Below are 22546 nucleotides of genomic sequence, written 5' to 3'. Positions count from 1 at the left end.
TGGCCTTCAGTTCTGCCCTAATCAATTCCATTTGGTCATCCATGGCTTTCTCCAACCTAGCTATTGCCTGGATAATTGCTAGCCTGAATTCCCTTTCCAACATATTGTCTATGTCGATAGCCATTAAGCTCTGTTGCAGAAGGCCCATCCTCTGTATTTTTCTTCTGTTGGGCATTCCTCATCCTAGTCACTTTGGTGAGAGATGACTGAATGGATGTAGCTGGATGTATCAACTGTGGTGCGGAACACTTCTGAGCAATCAGGATTCCCCACCCAAATGATAGAAAAAAGAAAAGAAAAAGAAAAAAAGAGAGAGAGAGAGACAGGAAAAACAAGGAAGATAAAAGAGAAGGCTAAGCACAAATGGGCCCCAAGGTAAGATTTATGAAGTATACAAACAAAAACAGACAAACAAAAAGACTGATAAAAGTATATGACAAGAGAAAAAAAAAAATATATATATAAAAGCAAAAAAAAAAAGGAAGAACCTCCTCAAAAAGAACCCCAAGTATAAGATTTATATACTATCAGGACAAACACAAATACACAGAAACACTGGCAGAAGAAAAAGATGGAAGAGTGGTTATAAATTCTCAGTGTGGGCAAGGAAGGTTATTTTTATTCTTCCTGGATGTATCTTGATATCTTGTTAAAGGACTCAACTTCCCTAAGATAAAGGGGGATTAAAAATTGGTTTACCTATAAGGGTAGCATTGATTGGGGAAAGGGGGTTACCTTGAAGTTTAACTCTATATGAATATTAGAAAATAAAAATAAAAAAAGAATAAACTAGACTAAACTAAACTAAAATTAAGAAAAAAATAAAAAATAGAAAAGCAAAAGAAAAACAAAGGTGTATGTATTAAAAAGTTCAGGTTAGAAGGTTATTATGGAATTTGATATACTGGATATCTCACTGTGATGGTAAATTATCTATATAAAATTATCTATATAAAAATTATCTATATAAAAAAAAGAACCAGAATAGTGGGAATGAGTTAAAATAAAAGTTGTATCTATGACGTAGTGGTGGTTGTTCTCTTGTCGTCTTTTTTTTTTTTTTTTTCCTTTACTGATTGGTTTTCTGGGGGAGGGGCCTGCCAAGTGGAATTTCAGTCAACGATGTTCCCTGCGTTAAGTCCTCCCGCCTCCCTCAAAGGGTGGGCTCTGAGGAAACCGGTTTTTCAGGGTTTTGTTTTTTGGGGTTTTTTTTTTTTTGGTTTTTGTTGTTTGGGATTTTTTTTTTTTTTTTTTTTTTTTTTCTCTCTCGCCTTGACAGCTTTTGATGGTTTTTGGAGGTTTAGAGGAAAGCAAACTGCACCCTGACCTCACTCTCAGAGAGAAGCCTCAGTTTGCTCCCCTGTAGGTGCTGCAGAGCTGGTGGCAGAGCAGGCTCCGAGTCACGGTTCCTAGGGATGCAGGATCTCCTCCTTGTACCCAAAACCACGGCGGGCGGCAGCTGTCTGGGCAGCTCCAGACAGCCAGAGAGGTTCCAAGCAGCGATCACACACTGAGATTTTCCCACTGGCCTGGGCTGGGAGTACCTGGTCTTTCTGGGTCCTAGAGCACTGGGCTGGCACCTGGGCGCATCTCTCCCAGGGGAGGGTGTGGGGCACGTGTGTCTCAGGCTCTGATAGCAGGGTGCGGCATTCTGCCATCTGGCGAGGCTCCCAGCCCCTCACAGGAGCTGGACCCCCACGCATTCTCGGGTGTGCTGGCAACTCAGGGACCAAGACCTGGTTTCTCTGCCACACTCTCTCTGGTTCAGCGCCAGGGGGGCTGTCCTGGGCCCGGGGACTTAAGCCCCTGTCCCTAACCGCCCCGATTCCCACAATTTCCACCCCCCAATCCTTTGCTCTATTTGAGTGCTTTCAACCAGACTCCAAGTTAATGCTGGTCCCCAGAAGCAGGGCACTCTCGTATTGGGTTATTACTTTCCAGTCGGTCACCTCTGGTGGCTCCCTCCCCCTTTGTTTATCTTCCTATATCAGTCCAACATTCCCACTCCGCTTTACCTGCCCACTGGTGTCTTCTGCCCCTGTAGAGATCCAGACATGTATAACTCTGATCTCAGGCTGATTTCATGGGTGATCGGAGTTCTTTGGTAGGTAATCAGCTCACTTTAGGGTACAGGTTGAAACGGCACCTCCTCCTACTTCCCCGCCATCATGTCTCCTCTCAATGTGGTTTTAATTTGAATCTCCCTGATGGCTAGTGATGATGAACATTTTTTCATCTGTCTGATAGCCATTTGTATGTCTTCATTGGAGAAGTGTCTGTTCATATCTTCTGCCCATTTTTTGATATGATTATCTGTTTTGTGTGTGTTGAGTTTGAGAAGTTCTTTATAGATCCTGGATATGAACCTTTTGTCTTCACTGTCATTTGCAAATATCTTCTCCCATTCTGTGGGTTGCCTCTTTAGAGCTCTATGTTTTCTGGTCAGAGATACCTTCTGGTTAGAGATGATCTGCAATCTATAACCTCCAACAAGTACCATCCTCAACAGATCCCATATTACTAGCCAATCAGAGGCTTAATGGCCTCTTAACTACACTTTACATCTCACTGTGATCCTCAGATTATATGACAATACTTAGGAACACAAACATAGAACATGGGTGGCAATAACATGATTATTACATTCCTTTTTAAATTTTAATTATTTATTTTTTAAAAGATTTTATTTATTTGACAGAGAGAGACACAGCAATAGAGGGGAACACAAGAAGGGGGAGTGGGAGAGGGAGAAGCAGGCTTCCTGCTGAGCGAGGAGCTGGATGCAGGACTGGATCCCAGGACTCCGGGATCTTGACCTGAGCTGAAGGCAGCCACTTAACTTAACCCAGGCATCCCTGATTCTTTTTTTTTTTTTTTTTAATTTAACCCTCAAAGGAAACATACTAGACTGGATTAATAAGTGTATTTGTCCACATGATTTCTTAAAAATCAGCATTATTTTGGATAACTCTTGGTTTTGCTAAAAACGATAAAAGGAAATTCAAATCTCTTCTAAAGGGGACCCTGGGGAACAAAAAGAGACAGTATCTAATATAATAGATATAATCCTGAAAAAAAATATAGAGCAGAAATTGAAAGGAGAATATATAAGAATGCAGGCTCTCAAGATTTTGTTCAAAATTTTCCTCCAGCTCTTTATTTTTCTGAGACAATTTATTGAATGTCTTCTCTGCCTCTGTAAGGACAACTCCATAATCTGTATCCTGGAGAACTCACAAGTAGGCATTGCATCAATATCCTCTCTTGCCCTTTGGTATCTGGTTGGGTTAAAAAAATAGGAAAGTACCATCTGAGAGAGTAGGGCAGGAATAAAGTCAGGATGTTCTAGGTTCCACCTGCTCTCTCCTTACAGGTAACCTGTCAGTCATCATGGGATGAGTGATTCCTTTAAAATAAATCCGAGTTCCTCTCAGGTAGCCTTCTTCATAATGCTCTCTGAGTCTCTAGATTCCAGGAACTACTTCTTGTCTTCAGGCCGAGAAACTGTAAATATCCCTCACCTGTACTATCTTTATTATTCCTTGTGGTTTCCCCACAGTGTGCCTAACATTTGTTGTAATATAAGGGGCCTAGCCCGAGTTTGCCAACTATTTTTTCCTAAACTCTAACAATATAGCCAATAAGCAGCCCTATCTTTTCCTGAAGATTCATCTATTTAAACTTAATTTCACTTTATATAATAATACACAATACATAATACATAACATATGATATTTAACATATATGTATATATAATCATATTTATATAATATTTACATATAATTATACATATATAATTATATATATTAGTCTTATTGTTTAACTTTTGAGATAAGCAATTATTCCTTGGAACTCCAATTTCTCAAAGACTTTAAAATTATACTCAAATATGTCTCAAAGTAGCTAATTTTGTAGTTGGTGGAAAAGACTAAGACATACTTCACAAAGATTTAAAAATGGTCATTAAGTGCTGGTTATATGAACAACATTATTAATCGTGGGAAAATGGAAGACTGAGACCCTAGGAGATACTGATTCTCACTCCCTAGAGTAGTTAAATTTCAAAAGACCAAAAGACCAAAAGACCAAAAGGTGAGAATGTGTAGCATTTGGAACTCTCATATTTGTTGGTAAAAGTATAAAAATCACAAAGCACTGAGGAACACTGTTGGGAATTTTCTTAAAACTTGCCATGTGGAATATGGAAGGGTCTCTAAGCATTTGGAATTTTTTTGGAATTTTGTTTTGTTTTATTTTTGGATTTTTTTTTTTTTTTTTTTTTTTTGAGGGGAGACCAAGATACTACCAAAGCTCTGACTAAATATCATGAGTTTTGGATTAAAAGCCACTTAGTAGGTCAATGTTGGAACAGATTTGAGAAGATAGTGTATCTGGATTAAATTTCATGAACGTTTAGCTCTTTAGGTGTAACTGAATTATGTCTGCTCCTAGGGCGCTGATAGATAACTGAGTAAGAGACAAGAAGCACTAATATTCAATGAGCTAGACTGGTTTCTACATTCTGCAAAGTATCCAGGAAGCATAAAGGATTCCTGAGGAGGAGTGTCTGGGAGGGCAGAAGAGGTTTATAGAAAACAGCAATGTTGAGGGAAATTGGAAGGGGAGGTGAACCATGAGAGACTATGGACTCTGAAAAACAATCTGAGGGTTTTGAAGGGGTGGGGGGTGGGAGGTTGGGGGATCCAGGTGGTGGGTATTGTAGAGGGCACGGATTGCATGGAACACTGGTTACGGTGCAAAAATAATGAATACTGTTAAGCTGAAAAAAAAAAAAAAAGAAAAAAAAGAAAACAACAATGTCTTGGAACATTAATCTAATAAAATATAATTAAATGTGGAGTTGTAATTTTCCCATTTCCTCAATTATTTTTTTCTTTTGTATATTTTATCCTCTTAGGTCATAAATATTTGCTATTAACTAGCCTGTGTGTAAATGTGGTTAATGCTTGCAGACACTAGTAAATGTATGCCATATTTAACACAAACATAAGCATGTGTATAGACATACATATACACACAGCTTCATACACAAACCAATTCTCAAACTGCATACAGATTATTCCCAAGACACTGAGTCCATATTCCAGGTCCAGCACAGCATTGCTTTGACACAGATCACAAGAATGAGAAGGGAAGTTAGAAATTGGGTGCACTGAGACTGGATGTAAAAATGTATGCAGGGACTACCCTACATTGTATGTAGTGCCTGGACAAATATTTTTGTGGGGTTCCTGAATATATTAACAGTTTGACTACAAATGTATTATAAAAGTCATGGATCTATGTGATTAATAATTTAACAGTGAAGATTTAGGATAATGGGTAGAGAATTAATTATATACTTGTAGTTGTCCAATCATTGCACATGAATCTTCTTTGTAGTTTCCAGGTTATTTCTTCTTTCTCTTCAGTTCCATGAACTATCCTTTTTTTTTTTTTTTTTGAATTGTCAAACAGGCCATGTCTTGCTGTTTCATATCTCCTGCCACAGAGAGAAGGTACTAACACTGTTATTACTTATAATGCCATGTTCTTCAGAACAATGTAGATTATCTTGACTCTAGCATTTCCAAATTCCATTTATTTAATGCTGATTGCACCACTACTCCAGATGCTGCATCATACATTGTACTACTTATGAAGAGCAGCTTCCAATGACTCTCTTTAAGGTTCTAGACAGTGATCTTTTTCAATTCTGATCACATTGCTCCCTTTCACACAGTGTCACCAGCTTGGAGTATAGGTGAGGTACATGGGCAGAATGAGAAGAGCACTCTCTTTCATACAAGGAATGCACCTACCTCATCTGACATTACTTAACATTAACTCAGGAAAGCATGTCATCATATCAGTTGGAGATAAAATAAGACATAGATTGAAAGTACCTGGTGACATTGTAGAACAGTGGTCTCAAAAGCCACTGGAGTAGGTAGATGCAACCACCTCTGGAGGAATACCTGATGAGTGGTGTGGAGCTTGTGGAGGGGGTGGGATGATCAGTCTGGTCACCAATGCCAAGGTAGGGGAGGCAGTGAGGTAGAGGATATCTGCTGCTCCCACTGCCACGCTTGGGTGCTATAGCTATGAGGCAGCAGGATAAGTTGAACACAGATGGGTGGGAGTCAGTGAGCAGCTTTAACATGTAGCTCAAGCCTAAGGTTCAGGAGAGGACCATTGGTTAAACCAGAGGCCTGAACTCCTATGTCTGACATAAGTGATGAGTGAGTGTCACATCCAATCAATATGGGAGCACTATTGTGGTGGCTCCATCTCATGAACTTCCATGAGAACAAAAACTTTTTTCTAGAAAAATCTTACCTGCTCATCACCAAGCCACTCTACTGAAACCAAGGCTGAGCAATGAGATCTCAGGACAACCCCAAAGATGTGGGTCACAGAGCTCCTTAGGGCAAATGACTGATTTCACAAGCTGGTGAGTATAGGAAAGACAGTCATAGAATTCTTTAAAGAGGAGAATTCAGGAATGGGTCCAAATGTGCTTTGTCTAGGCTCAGGACACCCTGCCCAAACAGTATTGCTGTTCCTAGCCAGTCCCATGTGTAAGGGCCTGCCCCTCCCAGAGGAACTGGCTTGGGGACCCCGGATGTAGGGGCAGGGCTGGCCGGGTGGAGACGTCCAATTGGTGGGGCACACGTATATCCACTGGGATGAATTGGGATTCAATTGGCCACCTGTGTAGGGGCAGGGCTTAACCACCCCCATAAAGGTTGGTCTGCGAGGCTGTGGAGGGGAGAAGAAGGGGAGCTGTCAGAGGAAGAAGAAGGAAGAAGAAGAAGTAGAAGGAGAAGAGTTGGCGGGAGCAGCAGCAGCAGAAGAGTCGGTGGGAGCAAAAGAAGAGCTGTAACAGCTCTTCTAAGAGCTATAGGGGCTGTAACAGCTCTTGTAAGAGCTGTAAGCGCCGCCAGCGGTCCCACTGCCTGTGGTCCCGATGCCTGCGGCCCCAAGCCGCCAGCGGTCAAGATGCCGGTGGCCCCGAGCTGCCAGCGGTCGAGACGCCAGCGGTCAAGATGCCGGCGGTCCCAATGCCAGCGGTCCCGTTGCTTGCGGCCCCGAGCCACCAGTGGTCAAGACGACAGTGGTCGAGACGCTGGCCTTTCCGCCGCCAGCGGCCCCGAGACACCAGCTGTCCCGACGCCAGTGGTCCCGACGCCAGCGGTCGTGGGCCGCCAGCGGCCCCGACGCCTGTGGCCCTGAGACGCCTGCGGCACCAAGACGCCAGCGGCCCCAACGCCAGCGGCCCTGCCCACACACCGCGACCCTAGGCAGCGGCGCCACAGGGAACGGCCTAGACACCAGCAACCTCGACGCGAACCCTGAGCCTCTGCCTCGCTGGAGCTGTGTCATTCCAGGGAGTGGCTTCGTCTGGGAAGAGGCCTCCTCGGTGAGCAGCCCTGCAGGAGCAGCATCATCAGGGAAGAGGCTTCCTCCAGAGCGGCCTCGGGAGCAGCCTTGTCTGGGGAGCAGCCTCGCCAGAGCAGCCTTGTCAGAGTGGTGTCATGGGGAGCAGAGTCTGTGTCATCAGTGTTGTCCTCATCATCGGCGCTGTCATCATCACCTCTTTGTCATTGGGAGCGGCCTCATCCTGGGAGCGGCTTCCTCCAGAGTGGCCTCTTCTTGGGAGTGGCCCTGTCCGGGGAGCGACCTCACCAGCAGCGGCCTTCTTGGGAGTGGCCTCTTCTTGGGAGTGGCTCCAACCGGGGAGTGGCCTCATCTGCGGAGCATCCTCGTCTGGAGCGGCCTTCTTGGGAGTGACCTTGTCGGAATCATCGTTGTCATCTTTTCGTAAGAGACATCCCTGACTGGTCAGTTTGATTTTTGATGCTTGGCGTGAAATGAAGTTTTGTTTGATTTTCACTTTATATCAGTCTCATTCCTTTGATCACGGACCCTAACACCATGTACCAGAAGCGGACTTAGAAAATTTTGAGGAAGCTACTCCAAAGCAGACAGTTGCCCTGGGAAGGGAGCCTTAGACATGGCTTCTGCCGAGTGAGGTCTAAGTAGTGTGCTTTGATCCATCTCAGGGCCAGCATTATTGTGAACCCCAATCCACACTGTGTACACTATTACTTTTATACTGAATTTTCCCAATATCATATATAGATTTAACCAGAAAGTTACTTTAACATTCCTTTCATATGATTGACAGAAGAAAAATCTCTGTCTTTAGTGAGCTTATATGTGGTACAGATATGGATGAGCAGGAAACTGACCAATCTTTACCACTCACCACCAATGGACCACACAGGTGAAGACTGTACCAATTTCAGTCACTCTGTTAACTTTTCTACTTGCTCCTGCACTTAGAGTTTCTGTAGTCACCTCTTTCTCATCACTAATACCAATCCTAGGCTACTTGCTCTCTCTCCCACTTTCCTAGATATCTCCACATGGAACCAATAGTGGAGCCTCCCATACATACACACATAAAATGTATTCAACTTAATTGTCTTAAAAGGCTAAGAGTTTGTGGTCAAAGAGATATGTATATATCAGTGATATACTCTTGTTACATCAAAATGATGCTAAAATACATTTATTTTATGTACACAAGTTCCTGTTTTTCTTTGGACCTTGGTTTTCTTATTTGTAAAATAAAAGAGAAAGATTAGGAGAATTTTAATAACTTTCCAACATTAAAATACTTTGTTCCCACAAAATTTTAGGGCCATGAGATAGGCTAAAAAAAAAAAAAAAACTAAACAAACAAACAAACCACTTATTCATGCTCCCAGGATGAAGGAAATTTCATAGGGTGCTATAGAACGCAAGAATTTTGCTTTGCCAGTGTCAAATCTCAGGCCAAGAGCTGCCCAGATTCAGAGAAATTGACCAACTTACAGAAATTGAATTAGGTACTGTTGCTGTCCTTGTATTCTTGCCTATATCTGCATGATTTTCTGATATTCCACCCTGATATGCTTTTGAGTATTTCACTTATTTTCATGAAAAACTAGAGAATGGTTCTCAAACAGAGGATATGATGGAAACTTCTGATTTCTTAGGAAGAGTGCCACGGTCAGTCACAAATTAAAGCTCAGTGCTCCTTTGATCTAGTTTGAAGCAAACCACATTCTTTATAACTGCAGTTTAGAAATGGAACTATGTAGAGGAAATCTACAGGATTAATAAATTATACTGAGATTGTTCTGAACTTGATATCAAGACTGCTTTTGTGCGTAACCAAGGAATGATTCTGATTTCTATTTCCAAATTTTCTGAAATCTTGTATATTTGAAGGTAAATTATACACCATACAAGGTAAATATTAGGTAGAATTCAATTGGAACTAGACACAGCACATATACAATTATTGACATCTAACATGACTTAGTGTCAAGTGAGAAAATATCATGTATCCTTGATCCTAAGCTGTAGTCTCACACATTCTTCAAGTCACAGATACTTAGTTTACTGGAGAAACAGGGACGATGAGATAGAAAGAGATAAAGAGAGAGGGAGAGAAGGCAGGAGGAAGAGGGAGGGAGAAAGAGTGAGGGAGGGAGGGAGGGAGGAAGGGATGGAGATGGGAGGAATCAGATTAGAAAGAAGAAAGGGAGCAAGAATAACAGCAAGAACAAGAAAGGGAGCATTAAAATGCAAATGAGTAATGACTCTGGAGAAGGAAGACAAAGCTTGAGGATTAATATGCAGAATATACTTCTATGGAACAGATGTTCTAATTCAAAAATTGTCACTCAGCCATGGCTTGCACTTTATTTTCTTCATCTACAGAATGACATCGTTGGATCAGTGTCCCTTCAGGATCTAAGCTTAGCTAAAGAGAAGACACAGAGCAATGGGGAGAGTTCTCACCCTTTCCCATCAGGCATTCTACTCCCAAACCACTGCTGCCTCCAGGACACCTTCCTTTTCCATCAGCGCTTTCCCTTTGTCCACTTACATGGGGTGGGTGAGCAGAGTGGGCAGCAAAGGTGGTTTTGGCTTATCTGCCAACTCTAAAGGAATTCCAGTAACAAATAAAAATCTGGCTACTACTACCTACTCTAAAGGAAATCTAAAACAGAGGTGAGATTATTAAAATGTGGGTAGTATGTGCCTGTGTTTTCCAAGTGTTGGCACAGAACTCTTATTTCTGTACAAATATCTTCACAACCCTCTCTCGGATCTCCTTGGTCCTGACTTCATAGATGACTGGGTTCAGGGCAGGTGGGACAACCACGTATAGATTAGCCAAAAGGATGTGGATATAGCGGGGAATGTTTCGACCAAAACGATGCATCATAAAAGAAAAAAATGCTGGTGTGTAAAAGCACAGCATGACACAGACATGAGAACCACAGGTACTGAGAGCCTTTAGTCGGGCGTCCCGAGAAGGAAGGCGGAAAACAGCTTGAAGGATAAGCACATAGGAGGAGGCAATCAGGATCACATCCACAATGATGTTGGAAATCACCATGAGCCCATAGATAATGTTGACCTTGATGAGTGCGCAGGCCAACCGGGCAAGACCCATGTGCTCACAGTACGTATGAGGGATGATGTGATGCCCACAGAAGGGCAGCCTCAGGATGAGAAACACGGAGTCACCAGAATGACGTTTCTTCCAACAACAACAGAGGCCAGGATGCCAATGGTTTTATGCGTGAGGATCATGGTGTACTGGAGAGGGTTGCAGATGGCAACAAAGCGGTCATAAGCCATGGCCACCAGGAGAACAGTCTCCATGCCTGTGAACATGTGGATAAAGAACATTTGAGCAAGGCAGCCCCCAAAGCTGATCTCTTGGAGCTTGAACCAGAAGATGCCCAGCATTTTGGGGACGGTGGATGTGGACAGACCCAGATCGATCATAGACAACATGGCCAGGAAGTAGAACATGGGCTGGTGGAGACTGTGTTTGGTCTTGATCACAAAAAGAATGGTGATGTTCCCCACGAGGGCAATCAGGTACACGATGCAGAATGGGAAAGCAATCCAGATGTGGACAGTTTCCAGTCCTGGGATTCCTAGCAGGTGAAAGAAGGGGGGATGGAACTGGGTGTCATTGGTGGAAGTCATGCTTCAAGCAAGTGTCACTGAATTCCTGTCAAAGTGTAGGGATCTTATTCTCTTTTTGGTCTTTTTCTTATCAAGGTCCTAAGAAATGAAAAGAACTTTAATTCGTATGCGAGAGGCAAGGGCAGAAGAGGTTGGTTACAAACATTAGACAGTCTCTTCTTTCCAGAGGGTAACTGAATAAAGTAGTGCTCTTCATACACATTATTATTCTGAGATTCAGTATAGGGGCTATTAAGTGTGCCTTTAGGTTTTGTAATAATGTGAGATCTTTGAAGGAACTGACAGTATTTCACATTATAGTGTATACTTACTGTTTTGGTACTCTTTTCCATTTTTTAAAAAAATTTTATTTATTTTTTTAATTTCTTTTCAATGTTCCAGAATTCATTGTTTATGTACCACACCCAGTGCTCCATGCAATTCATGCCCTCCATAATACCCACCACCAGGCTCACCAAAACTCCCACCGCCCTCCCCTCCAAAACCCTCAGAGTCCACAGTCTCTCATGGTTTGTCTCCATTTCTTTTCCAAATAGTCCATTGTTTACTTTTGGGAAATTGCTATACAAATTGTTAAAGAATCCAAAGTCAAACGAAAATGGCTGACTTATACCACTGTCTGTCTTTTGATCTAATATAAATGTAACGATTTGCCTCATGGATCTCATATAGTCACATGACATAAGGGAAGTTAATCAGATGACCTTTGAATTTTCCTCATTCTGTCTTTACTCTGAGACCTTTGTTGTTTTTGATGCTTTCTAATATTATGGAAAAACTTGGTTTCCCACCCCATACCTCCAGACTCCAGTTTATTCTGCCCCGATATTCTTCTAATAAATTGCCTTTTGCTTATCAGTTAGATTATGTTCATCTTCCTTAAAACATATAACATGAATAATGACCATACAGAATTACACATTGTCCTGAAGTTTTGCCCAGCTTCTTGTATGACTAAATCAAATAACTAACAAATTTCAATAACTCAGAAATGAAGGTGTTGTGAATGACTCTTCCCTGATCCCTAAAATGAATAAAGAAAAATTATTTTCTTTTAAGTTTTGTGTTGCAAGTATATTTTACAATTCTGATGAATCCAGTATAACATGACTTTATGTATTTACCTATTCTCTACCAATAGAAATGTTATTGCTTTGGGACAAAGAAGCAGGGGATATTCATTTTAGTATTCCTAACACTGCCTTAGGAAGGTATGGTTCCCAGTTTACAATTTAGCTGCTGAATAGCTAAATTGGGATTTTGTGTGTGTGTGTGTGTGTGTGTGTGTGTGTGCACGCGCACAAGCGAGAGAGAGAGAGAGACAGAGTTAGTTATTAAAACTAATTCTTCTCATGTATGTGGTTGCATATACCATTGCTGGCTAGTTATTGCAGAGTAGTAACACCCAGGCAAGCAAGTTAATAGTCTCCGATCCTATGTGAGAAAGAGGAGCCTTTCTGGTCCCCAAAGAAGCTGGAGATAAAATTGATCATGTATAGGGAGAAAACAATGTTTACCAGTGTAGAGGGGTCGATACAAGGCTGAGAACCAGAGAGCAATAGTTGCTGGAGCTTAGAAGAGTCTGAGGAAGCAGCTAAGGAGGACACAACAGATTTACAGTTTGCAGTCAGCCCCATCTTCAGGGCAGCTGCTTTACAAGGACTTCCAGCTCAGGAGGAGTTTTCCAGGGGAGTGGCAGAGGGAACTCTTTCTGACAGTAGAGTTCAAATTCAAGAGGACATCTACCCTCTCACAGTTTTGGTCAGAAAGCTTGACTTCCTTCCGCTGCAGCTGTGTGCCACAAATAATGGCAAATAGTGTGGGGCCAATGAGCTCAAGGATTTTTCCTGGAGGGGAAGACAGTAAATTCATCTTTTTCTAGATGTGCACATTGACAAAGAGCCCAGACCCAGAGTCCACTTTAAAAGCTTAATTGATACTAGTTAGAGATCTTTCTGTTTTAGTGCCCACCAACTCTCAATTTATTGAAGTTGTGATTTTTATTTTAACCTGCTGGCTCCTTTTCCATTGCCTCTAATATTAAAATATTATAGATGATTTATATGGGCTTCAGATTCATTCAAATATGTCTTGAAGTCTTGCTATGTCATCTACTAACTGAGGCTTCTTGGACAAATTACTTTTTAGTCAGTTTTATTTTCTGTAAAATTGGGTGAATAAATTCTATCTAATGCTATTTGTTTTAAACACATATAAGACCAATGCATGTAAAGGACTAGCTCATAGGATATATTCAGTAAATTGTAGTTATTTAAACTACTAGTCTTTCCCCAAATTTTATTTTTCTTTTAACTCTAAACAGCTAAAAATGTTACCTATTAGTGCAAATAACTTACAAAATAACTTTGTAAAAGTTTATTATTTATAAATAACTCATGGTGGCTATAAGGTGAAATAAAGGAAGTATGGAGGGAGGGATGACACAAAATATCCCAAAGTGAATGAGTAGGATGGGGCTTCATATTTAGACATATTTTCTATAACTCTATAGAAGCACACATAAACCAATACAGTTCAGTTTGAAAGCAAACTGTTTTCTTTCTCATTCTTACAGAGTTGTCAAACTGGGTGGAATTAAGAGTTGATGGGTGTGGGTACCTTCTTTCAGGCACTGTCATGAATGGGCCACTTGGCAGACAACATTGGATGTGGCTGAGCTAGCAGATGTATTGGGCTCTAATAAAAAAGGCTTGGGTATGTTGCCATAAAGTAGTGGGCCCACGAGGTGGCCATGTTAGAACTGACAATCTCTAAAGCAGGATATGTGGGGGAAAAAATAAGATAATAATGCAGAGCAAATGTATAATGCCTACATCATTTCATTTGGATGTGACATCAGTCACACTTCCACATCTAACCTTACACATAAGATAGCGGCCTGCAGTAGCTTCCTTCTGCTTTGGATGAACCACAGCAAGCCTAGTTGCTTTGTCTGCTTCCCTACCAACAATTGGCTAATCAGAGCAGTCTTCATTTCTTTGGTGATAGCAGATGAAGTTATGCTACTGTAAAACTATCTGTGGCTTTCTAGCTGTGAGGAGTATACTATGTGAGCTATATGTGTGTGAGTGAGAGAGAGACAGAGATAGAGAAAGAGAGAGAAATCCTGCATATTACCTGTTGGCATATCTCTGTGCTCAAACTCTGATGTCTGTTGCAATCCCATGTGCTCTGTTGTGTTCTTTTGTGAAGAGAATGGACAATGAGGCTTTGGAGAACTCCTAAGCAGAGGAGAGGCCATTGTCCTCTCTGTCCTCATTTACCTTTTCTCCTCCTCACTGTAGGATCTCATCTCCCCTGTCCATGTATCCTTACCTTTCTAATATTTCCTCTCCCAGCCCTTGCTTGGAGCAGTATCACAGCATGAGCCCATGTGCTTACACATGGTGATGGGAGCCCCTTCAAGCCTCCTGGTCCCAAGACCATCCTATCACATGGAGAGAATCTTTATAATGAAGAGGACATCCCTAATTCTAGGCATGATCCAGAATCCCCAAGAGTCCTCTGGGCATAAACTTGGGCTCATGGGTCATTAAGCCCATCTCTTTGTTCCTCCCTACTGCTTCTGCAGAGACAGATCACCAGACCAGATATAACTCCTAGCTCAGGGGAGATTATGTCTCCTGAGCTGTTAGGAAGGGAAATATCCTGAAGGGGAGTCTGTACAGGGAATGATATTGATTCTGCTCCCTTCAGAAGCCATGAAAATACTAAGTTTTACACCATTAAGTCTTCAAAGTGTGTCTTCTTAGGAAACTGCCACTAGTGACACTTCTGCTTTGTTTAATATAATAAATGTGTGAATCCTGCTGAAGTTTGGGGTTATGACTGTGGTTTCAAAAGATGAGGACCACCAAAATAAATATATTAGACTGTGGCAGCAACTCTATTTTATTTAAACAGTGTTTGTACCTGTCGATAATAGTATCAACTCTCTTCCAAGTCAACAAGAGTTCCTTTACAACCTCTAACTAATTGTAAACAGTCTTTGGAGAGGGGATTTCATGTGTTTTAGCTCTTTTGGCAGAAGGTGAAGGAAACTCTACATTCTCCTGAGAAAACAGAATCTAGCTAGAGCTCAAAGTCTAGTTTACTTGGAGTCTCCTGCCCTGGATGACGATGGAGTAGACCTGCTAGTACCATAGGCCATAAAGCAGAATTTTCCTGAGTACAGACAGGAAGACTGGAGGACAATTGAATACATTAGAAAACCAGTTTCTTATCTTCTAAGTTCAGATAATTTTCAGTGGTTAAGAAAGAGAAGAAAATATCTGTGATCCAAAAGAATTCTGGTTAGATCTGCTGCTATGTTCTCCTTTGCATTTCCTCTCTTTTTGATGAATGAAAACCTTACTCCCTAGCCTCTCTCTGGTCACTCCTTCATGGTATCCATCCTCCCTACTCTATCAACATTTATCTTTCCAAATCAAATCTAATTTTTACTTAATATTTCTTTTTATGACCTCTGTGGATCCATTATATACTCTGGGCTTTAAATGATAAATTATGAACACCACTATTGGGAAAGTCCTTCAGTGAATGTCCACATACCCTTTAATTCTACTTCATGACTCTCCAAACCATTACACCATCTTTGGTGATCAAAAGTCCTACTTAGGAAATAAGCTGCTGCTCATTTCCACTTTCCTTTGGCTTTCTCCCCAATTCCCATGCCCTCTATGATGACCTTCTTTAAAAATCATCCAGATACCATCTCTAGGTCTCTTATTTTTATATTGTTGTGTACTGCTATTATAACATACTCATTTTTTCCTTGGGTTTTAGTGTTTCCTACCTTTCCTAATTTTTTCCAAATTTTATTGTAGTAGAATATATGTAACATAAGATTTACTGTCTCAACCATTTTTAAGTGTACAGTTCAGTACATTTATATCATTGCACATTCATAACCACCATTTATCTCTAGAACTTTTTCATTTGCAAAGATTAAAACTCCCCCATAGCCCCCTCACCCTTTCCCCTGGCAACTACCATTCTACTTTTAATTTTTTTATCTCTCTTTTTACCCCAACCCCATTCTACTTTCTGTTACTGTAAGTTTGGCCTTTTTAAAAAAATTCCTTATAAAACTGAGATCATGCAGCATTTGTCTTTATATGACTGTCATAGTTCACTTTAGCATGATGTCCTCAGGTTCATCTGTGTTCTTTCAATGGCAGGATTACCTTCTTTTTTTAATTTCTTTTTTTAATTTAAATTTTAGTTAATATACAGTGCAATATTTGTTTCAGGAGTAGAATTAAGAGGTCCTTCTTTTTTAATGCTGGGTAAGATTCCATGTGTGATTTAGTTTCATACTAGGGACTGACCAGAGAGATTCCATGGTTAAGTCAAGGGGTATTTGGTACCTCATTACTTTAAGGGATAACGAATATGAAACTAACTCCTACATGTAAAATTAATTGGATGATTATAAGAACTTGTGGACATGTTAGTTCTTATTGTTTCTCTTCTACTGTTACCTCAATATTAACTCATTTCACTGAGATTGAATGATCATCATTAGTAATATACTTTAAAAACATTTGTTTTGTATATTAAATTAACAAAAATCACTGGGATTAGCATAGAATTGGGTGAAGTAATTAGTATGGTAACTCCTGGAGTAAAATTTCACTGTATTTGATCTTATTTATCATTTTTTCTTTTCTGTTGCTGTTTTTGAAAACCAAGATTGCATTTTTTTTATACTGCCTTCATCCATTTCAGAAACCTCTGTTATACTCACTTTTAAACATTCCAAATTTTCTAAGGTTCTTTACAGTCCAGCTTATTTTTCCATCCCATTTCTTATGTTTGCATTTTTGATGTTCATGAATAATTTTCTTTTTTCTTCTTACATATTTCAACGCCCAGCAAAAGCCATCCTGTTAAAAATGGGTAAAAAAGGGGCGCCTATGTGGCTCAGAGGGTTAAGCCTCTGCCTTTGGCTAGGTCATGATCCCAGGGTCCTGGGATCCACCCCTGCATCGGGCTCTCTGCTTAGTGGGAAGCCTGCTTCCTCCTCTCTCTCTGTCTGCCTCTCTGCCTACTTGTGATCTCTATCAAATAAATAAAATCTTAAAAAAAAAAGGGTAAATAAGTATTCATCCTTGCTGTCTCCAGCTACTTTGTAGCTAAAGGATATGCCAGGTCTCCTATTTCACACCAGATACCTCATCTTCATTTGCATTACCACTATCCAAATTCTAGTTCTTCTTGAATCACAAAGATACCTGAAAATTAACTGTGCTTCACTAATTGTCTATATCTTACCCTTCCCAAATCTAGTACGAGATAAGACTTTCTAAAATTCCACACAATCATTTTACTCACCACTTCATAAACTTCAGTAATATTCAATTTTCTATACAGTAAACTTCAGACCACTGTATGCTTTTAATCCAAAATATGACTCTAATTGTTAAGTAATATTATCTATTTTTATTGTCTGTGTTTTAAACTAAATTACTTTATTAGTTGTTGACAAATATTCCCTTTTACAATTTTCATTTGTTCCATATGTATTTTTTAACTCCAAGAAGGGCTATCCATATGATACAGTATTAAATTTGCCAGTTCAAGAATGAGAGTGTATGATATAGGGATTAAGCTAATAAGGAACTTCAAAGAATCAGAAACCTGAAAGTACAGAAAGGGAAAAAATAAATACCAAAAGGTCTAGTCTAATTTCCATCTTTTGTTTCCAAAGTCTTTAGTAAAAATTATACTACTTATTTTTAGGCAGTACTTTATTACTTATAGAAAATTTTTGCATTTCACTCAATACCTGTCATTGACTATGTGATCTCTAGTTGAACACCTGTATGAAAGAAATCTTATTACTTGTAAGATATCTAGAACACCACACAGTTTTAACAGAAAGTTATTTCACCGAATCAAAGTTCTCCCCCTTCAAATTTACTCTTGTATGTAATATTCTATGCCAGGGGTCAATAGAGGATATCATTGCAGGTTCACAGTTAGAAAGACACATATATGCTTCCAACAACTACAAACAATATGCTTTTCTGATTACACACACACACACACACACACAATTAATTTTGGTGAGAGAAATTTATATTAATTTTATCATAAATGTTTGTCTTTTCAGACTCTATGCCTTCATAAACTGAATGAATTACCCCTCATTCAATCATTTTTCAACAAACAGACTCTGTACCTGCTGCTGGATCTGCTTGGTTCTGATGCCATAAATGACTGGGTTGAGGGCAGGGGGTATGACTACATAGAGATTAGCCAGAAGGATACGGATATACTTGGGGATGCCATAACCAAAGCAGTGAGTGAGAAAGGAGAAGAGAGCTGGACCAAAGAAGGCAAAGATGACACAAATATGGGAGCTACAGGTATTCAGAGCCTTCAGGAGGGCATCTTGGGAGGGGAGGTGGAAGACAGCGTATAAAATCTTAGCATAAGAGATAATGATGAGAATCACATCCAGAAACAAGATAGAAATATTCCCAAGACCATAGTAGACATTGGCATTAATGCTGGCACAAGCTAGACGTGCCACTCCCATGTGCTCACAATAGGTATGAGGGATGATTCTATGTCCGCAGTAAGGAAGCCTCAGGAGGAGAAAAATGATGGGTGCAATCATGCATAAGCTTCTTAGAACCACCACCATAGCAATCACACCAATGACTCTGTCGGTGAGGATCATACTGTACCTGAGGGGTTTGCAAATAGCCACATAGCGATCAAAACCCATGGCAAGAAGTACAATGCTCTCCATGACTGTAAAAAAGTGGACAAAAAAGACTTGAGCAACACAGCATCCAAAGCACAACTCCTAAAGGTTGAACCAGAAGATACCCAGCATCTTGGGGATAGTAGTAGTAGAGAGACTTAGGTCAATCACTGACAGCATGGCCAGAAGGTAGAACATGGGTTGGTGAAGGCTACGTTCAATCCAGATAACAACCAGAATGATAACATTTCCAACAAGAGCAATCAGATACACAGCACAGAAGAGAAATCCAAGCCAGATTTGTGCAATTTCCAACCCTGGAATCCCCAGCAATAGGAATGAAGAAGGGTGAGAGTCAGTGATGTTGAAAGAAGACATTCTGTAGGCTGACGATGGCATGATTTTCAAAAGTTATTGCTGTTTCCCATTGGACAATGCATTCATGTTGAACTGAGATCTACAAAAATTAAAAATAAAAATATTTCCTAACAAAAGATTGGTTTTGGAAATAAATTTTTCTAAAAACCTTTGATTCTTTCGTCTTTTTCAGCTCTCCATAAGTAATTCCAGTATCACTCCTGATGTACACCACAAGTGTGAGAAGCTAATGAGCCAGGTAGAGGCTAACACTGTGTCTTTTTTGAAATTATGGGTTCAGAGGAATTAAATGCACTAAATAAACAATATTAGGAGATAATAAAATTGAGAATAATAAAAACTGCCATGATAGTCATGGCTATCATTAATTTGGCATTGTTGTTGTCATTATTTCCAATATTATCTCATTTCGTTCTCCCCCACAGTTCCATAGCACAAGTTCTGCTGGTGTCTGGTTTATGGAAGAGTGAGACTTTGACAGGTTCATTAACTTCCCATTACTTACTATACTAATAAGCAGCATAATCAAGATGTGAAATTAGGTGAAACTAAGCTTTGTGACACTAATGTGGATCTGTCTTTGCAAACTTGTTCATTGAAATAGTGAAAGGAGGGAGAAGGAAAAATAAAGAGTAGAGAAACAAAGGACCTAGAATAACCAAACTACCTCAGAGCTAAGAATCGGGAAGATTTGCCATATCATCTATTGAAATTTTCTACAAAACTGTGATGATTATGGCAGTGTTACTGTTAAAAGAAGAAAAAGAAAAAGAGACAATGGAACAGAACTGAGAATCTAGCAGCAGACCCACAAAATTCTTAGGGTTCAGATATCCAAAATTAAGATATTCCCAAGTAGGAAGTTAAGATAAATTGTCAAGGAGGAATGATAATCTTTCCCAGATGAAGTTCTTTCTGAAGAACCTGTTGACTTCTATAGCTGTTGAGAGGAAAATGTGATAATTAAATCTGATCTGCGCTCTGGAGCTGGCTACACAGCAAAGTTTGAAGGCACAGTTCCTGATAAGGTCTTCACTTCTGACATCAACTGCCAGTTCAGGAAGTTTTCCAAACTACCCCCAAGTTTAGTAATCTACTAGAAGGGCTCACAGAACTCCCTGAAAACTATTACACTCATGGTTACAGTTTATTATAGGGAAAAATTTAAATCAGACAAAGGAAGAGATGCTCAGGGCAGAGTGTGAGGTTTATAAATATAAAGAATCCATTGTCCTTCTGCATGGAGTCAGGATGAGTTACCCTCCTGGCATTAATGTGTGACAATATGTATAGAGTCGTATTGCCAACCAGGGAAGCTCACCTTAGCTTTGGTGTCCATAGTTTTTACTGGAGCTTCATTATGTATACATGATTGATTTATTGCACAGATGGTTGAACTCAATCTTCAGACTGATGCCACATGACCCAAAGTCTTCTTCCTAAGTTATATTGTTGTTATTTATGTATGGCCAGTCCCCTCACATTAAGATCTGGTTTGAGCAACCCCCGCCCTAAACTCCTATCAGATATGACAGATTACTTCCTAGAAGCCAAGAACAAAGGCCAGACCTCTCTTAGGTAAGGCAAAATTCCTTTCTATACATCTATTCATTTAGTTCCAAAGATATTTTTTGTTTTTGCTGTAGCTATGATTTTCACCTCTTCTCTTCTCTTGGGTCATGGTATCAGTTGTAAAGTCAGGTCTCCCAATAATCAAGGTTGAATTCAGTTTAATCCTTTTGAAATGTAAAGTATAGAGAGAGACCAACAGCTGATCAGCATATTGTATCCTTTTTCATATCAGGGATATGTGTGGAATCAGTCTAACTATAAGGGAGTTCAAGCTCATTACTCTATCCTTAATTGCCTACTATGACTTTTTTTTTCTTTGTATCTCACTCACTATGAAGGCAATATGTATAGGAAAAAGAAGCAAAAGTAATAGCATTTAATATCACTGGCATTGTGGTATGGAATGGATTCTGATTCTATTCTTGCTGGATGAGGTTTTATGTGCCTGAACGAGTGTCGGTGCCTAGCAGATATTTCCTTTCCAAATTTTTCCCAGCTTAGTCTTCTTCCTACATCTCCCCAGACCAGTGATCTGTGCCATTTCATTCCCTACCCCAATACTCTAGGTCTTAACTCAATTTCTATGAAACCAGTTACAATCTTAAGCATATATTGTAGACTCACTGATCAGAAAAACTTACCAAGTTCCCTATCTTACATCTTAGGGAGTCATTTAACAACTCTGAATTCAGATGCTGAAATTTACATACATATATATATATAACCTCAATACACACTAAGAAGTATTAACAAAATGTTGTTGTGTGTGTTGAGGGGATTTGTAATGAAGTCTTCAGGTGCCAGGTAGTCTGAGACATTGAAATGAAAAAAATAGGGAGTCCCTTTGGTCATTACACCAGCCAAAGAGAAAGCTCTAGGGAAATTTCAGTGAACCTTGCTGTCTGCTACTCAGTCAATTGACAGTTTTTGTTATTTCACATAATATTTATGATCATTAATATTTTATCTTTTTCTCTCCTTCCTTCTTCCTTATTCTGTTTTCAGTCTGTGAAATGCTTGGACTAATTCTTTGGAATATATCTCTATCTCTATCTCTATCTATCTCTATCTCTATCTCTATCTCTATCTCTATCTCTATCTCTATCTCTATCTCTATCTCCAGCAACTCTGTTCTGTTTTCAGTCTATGAAATGTTTGGACTAATTCTTTGGAAGATAGGTATATATAGATATATCTCTATATACCTATATATATCTCCAGCAACTCTTTTTTTATTGTGAAATATACATAAAAATTAGCATTTTAGTCATTTTAAAGTTTACAACTCAGTAGCACTTAGTACATTTACAACACTGTGCAACTGTTACCACTATCTAGTTGTATAAAACGTCATCACTCCAGAATGAAATCCTGTGTGCATTAAATAATCACTTCCCATTCTTCCAGCTCCAGGCATCAGATCAGATTTGCTGTCTCATTTCTCTCATTGGTTGCAGAAGTCAACAGCTATGAGGAAGAAACTTCAAAGCTTAACATTTACTTTTGCTCACTTAAACTCCTATTTGGGGATAGAAATTTTAAAAATGTACTCTATGCATACAATAGGATATTATCCAGCCTTAAAAAAGAAGGAAATCCTGCCATTTCAACAACAGGGATGAACCTAAGGACATCATACTAAAGTAAAATAAGCCAGTCACATAGATAAATATTGCATGATCTCAGTTTTATGTGGAATCTCAAAAAAAAAAAAAAAGGCAAAACTAACAGTAACAAAGTAGAATGGTGGTTACAAGACCTTGGCACATGTGTGAAAAGGGGAGAGTTTTAAAA

The 22546-nt window shown here is 39.8% G+C and overlaps 2 protein-coding genes across 2 annotated transcripts; both read right to left on the bottom strand.

Moving 5' to 3' along the window:
• Nucleotides 1-10132: 10132 nt before the first annotated feature.
• LOC116865395 (olfactory receptor 52E4-like) lies at nt 10133-11064 on the bottom strand. Its single transcript, XM_032853665.1, is given in 2 exon segments — nt 10133-10590; nt 10593-11064. Coding segments are annotated over 2 exon segments (930 nt in total).
• A 7180-nt stretch (nt 11065-18244) lies between these two features.
• LOC116865394 (olfactory receptor 52E8-like) lies at nt 18245-19201 on the bottom strand. The gene is given in 1 exon segment (XM_032853664.1): nt 18245-19201. A coding segment is annotated over 1 exon segment (957 nt).
• Between the last annotated feature and the right edge of the window lie 3345 nt (nt 19202-22546).

Source organism: Lontra canadensis, unplaced genomic scaffold, assembly GCF_010015895.1.
Source record: "Lontra canadensis isolate GAN:19392208 unplaced genomic scaffold, GSC_riverotter_1.0 scaffold7, whole genome shotgun sequence".
In the NCBI taxonomy this organism is placed as follows: domain Eukaryota; kingdom Metazoa; phylum Chordata; class Mammalia; order Carnivora; family Mustelidae; genus Lontra; species Lontra canadensis.
Note: the sequence above shows the minus strand (reverse complement) of the source record. Positions and strands in the feature narration are given on the sequence as shown.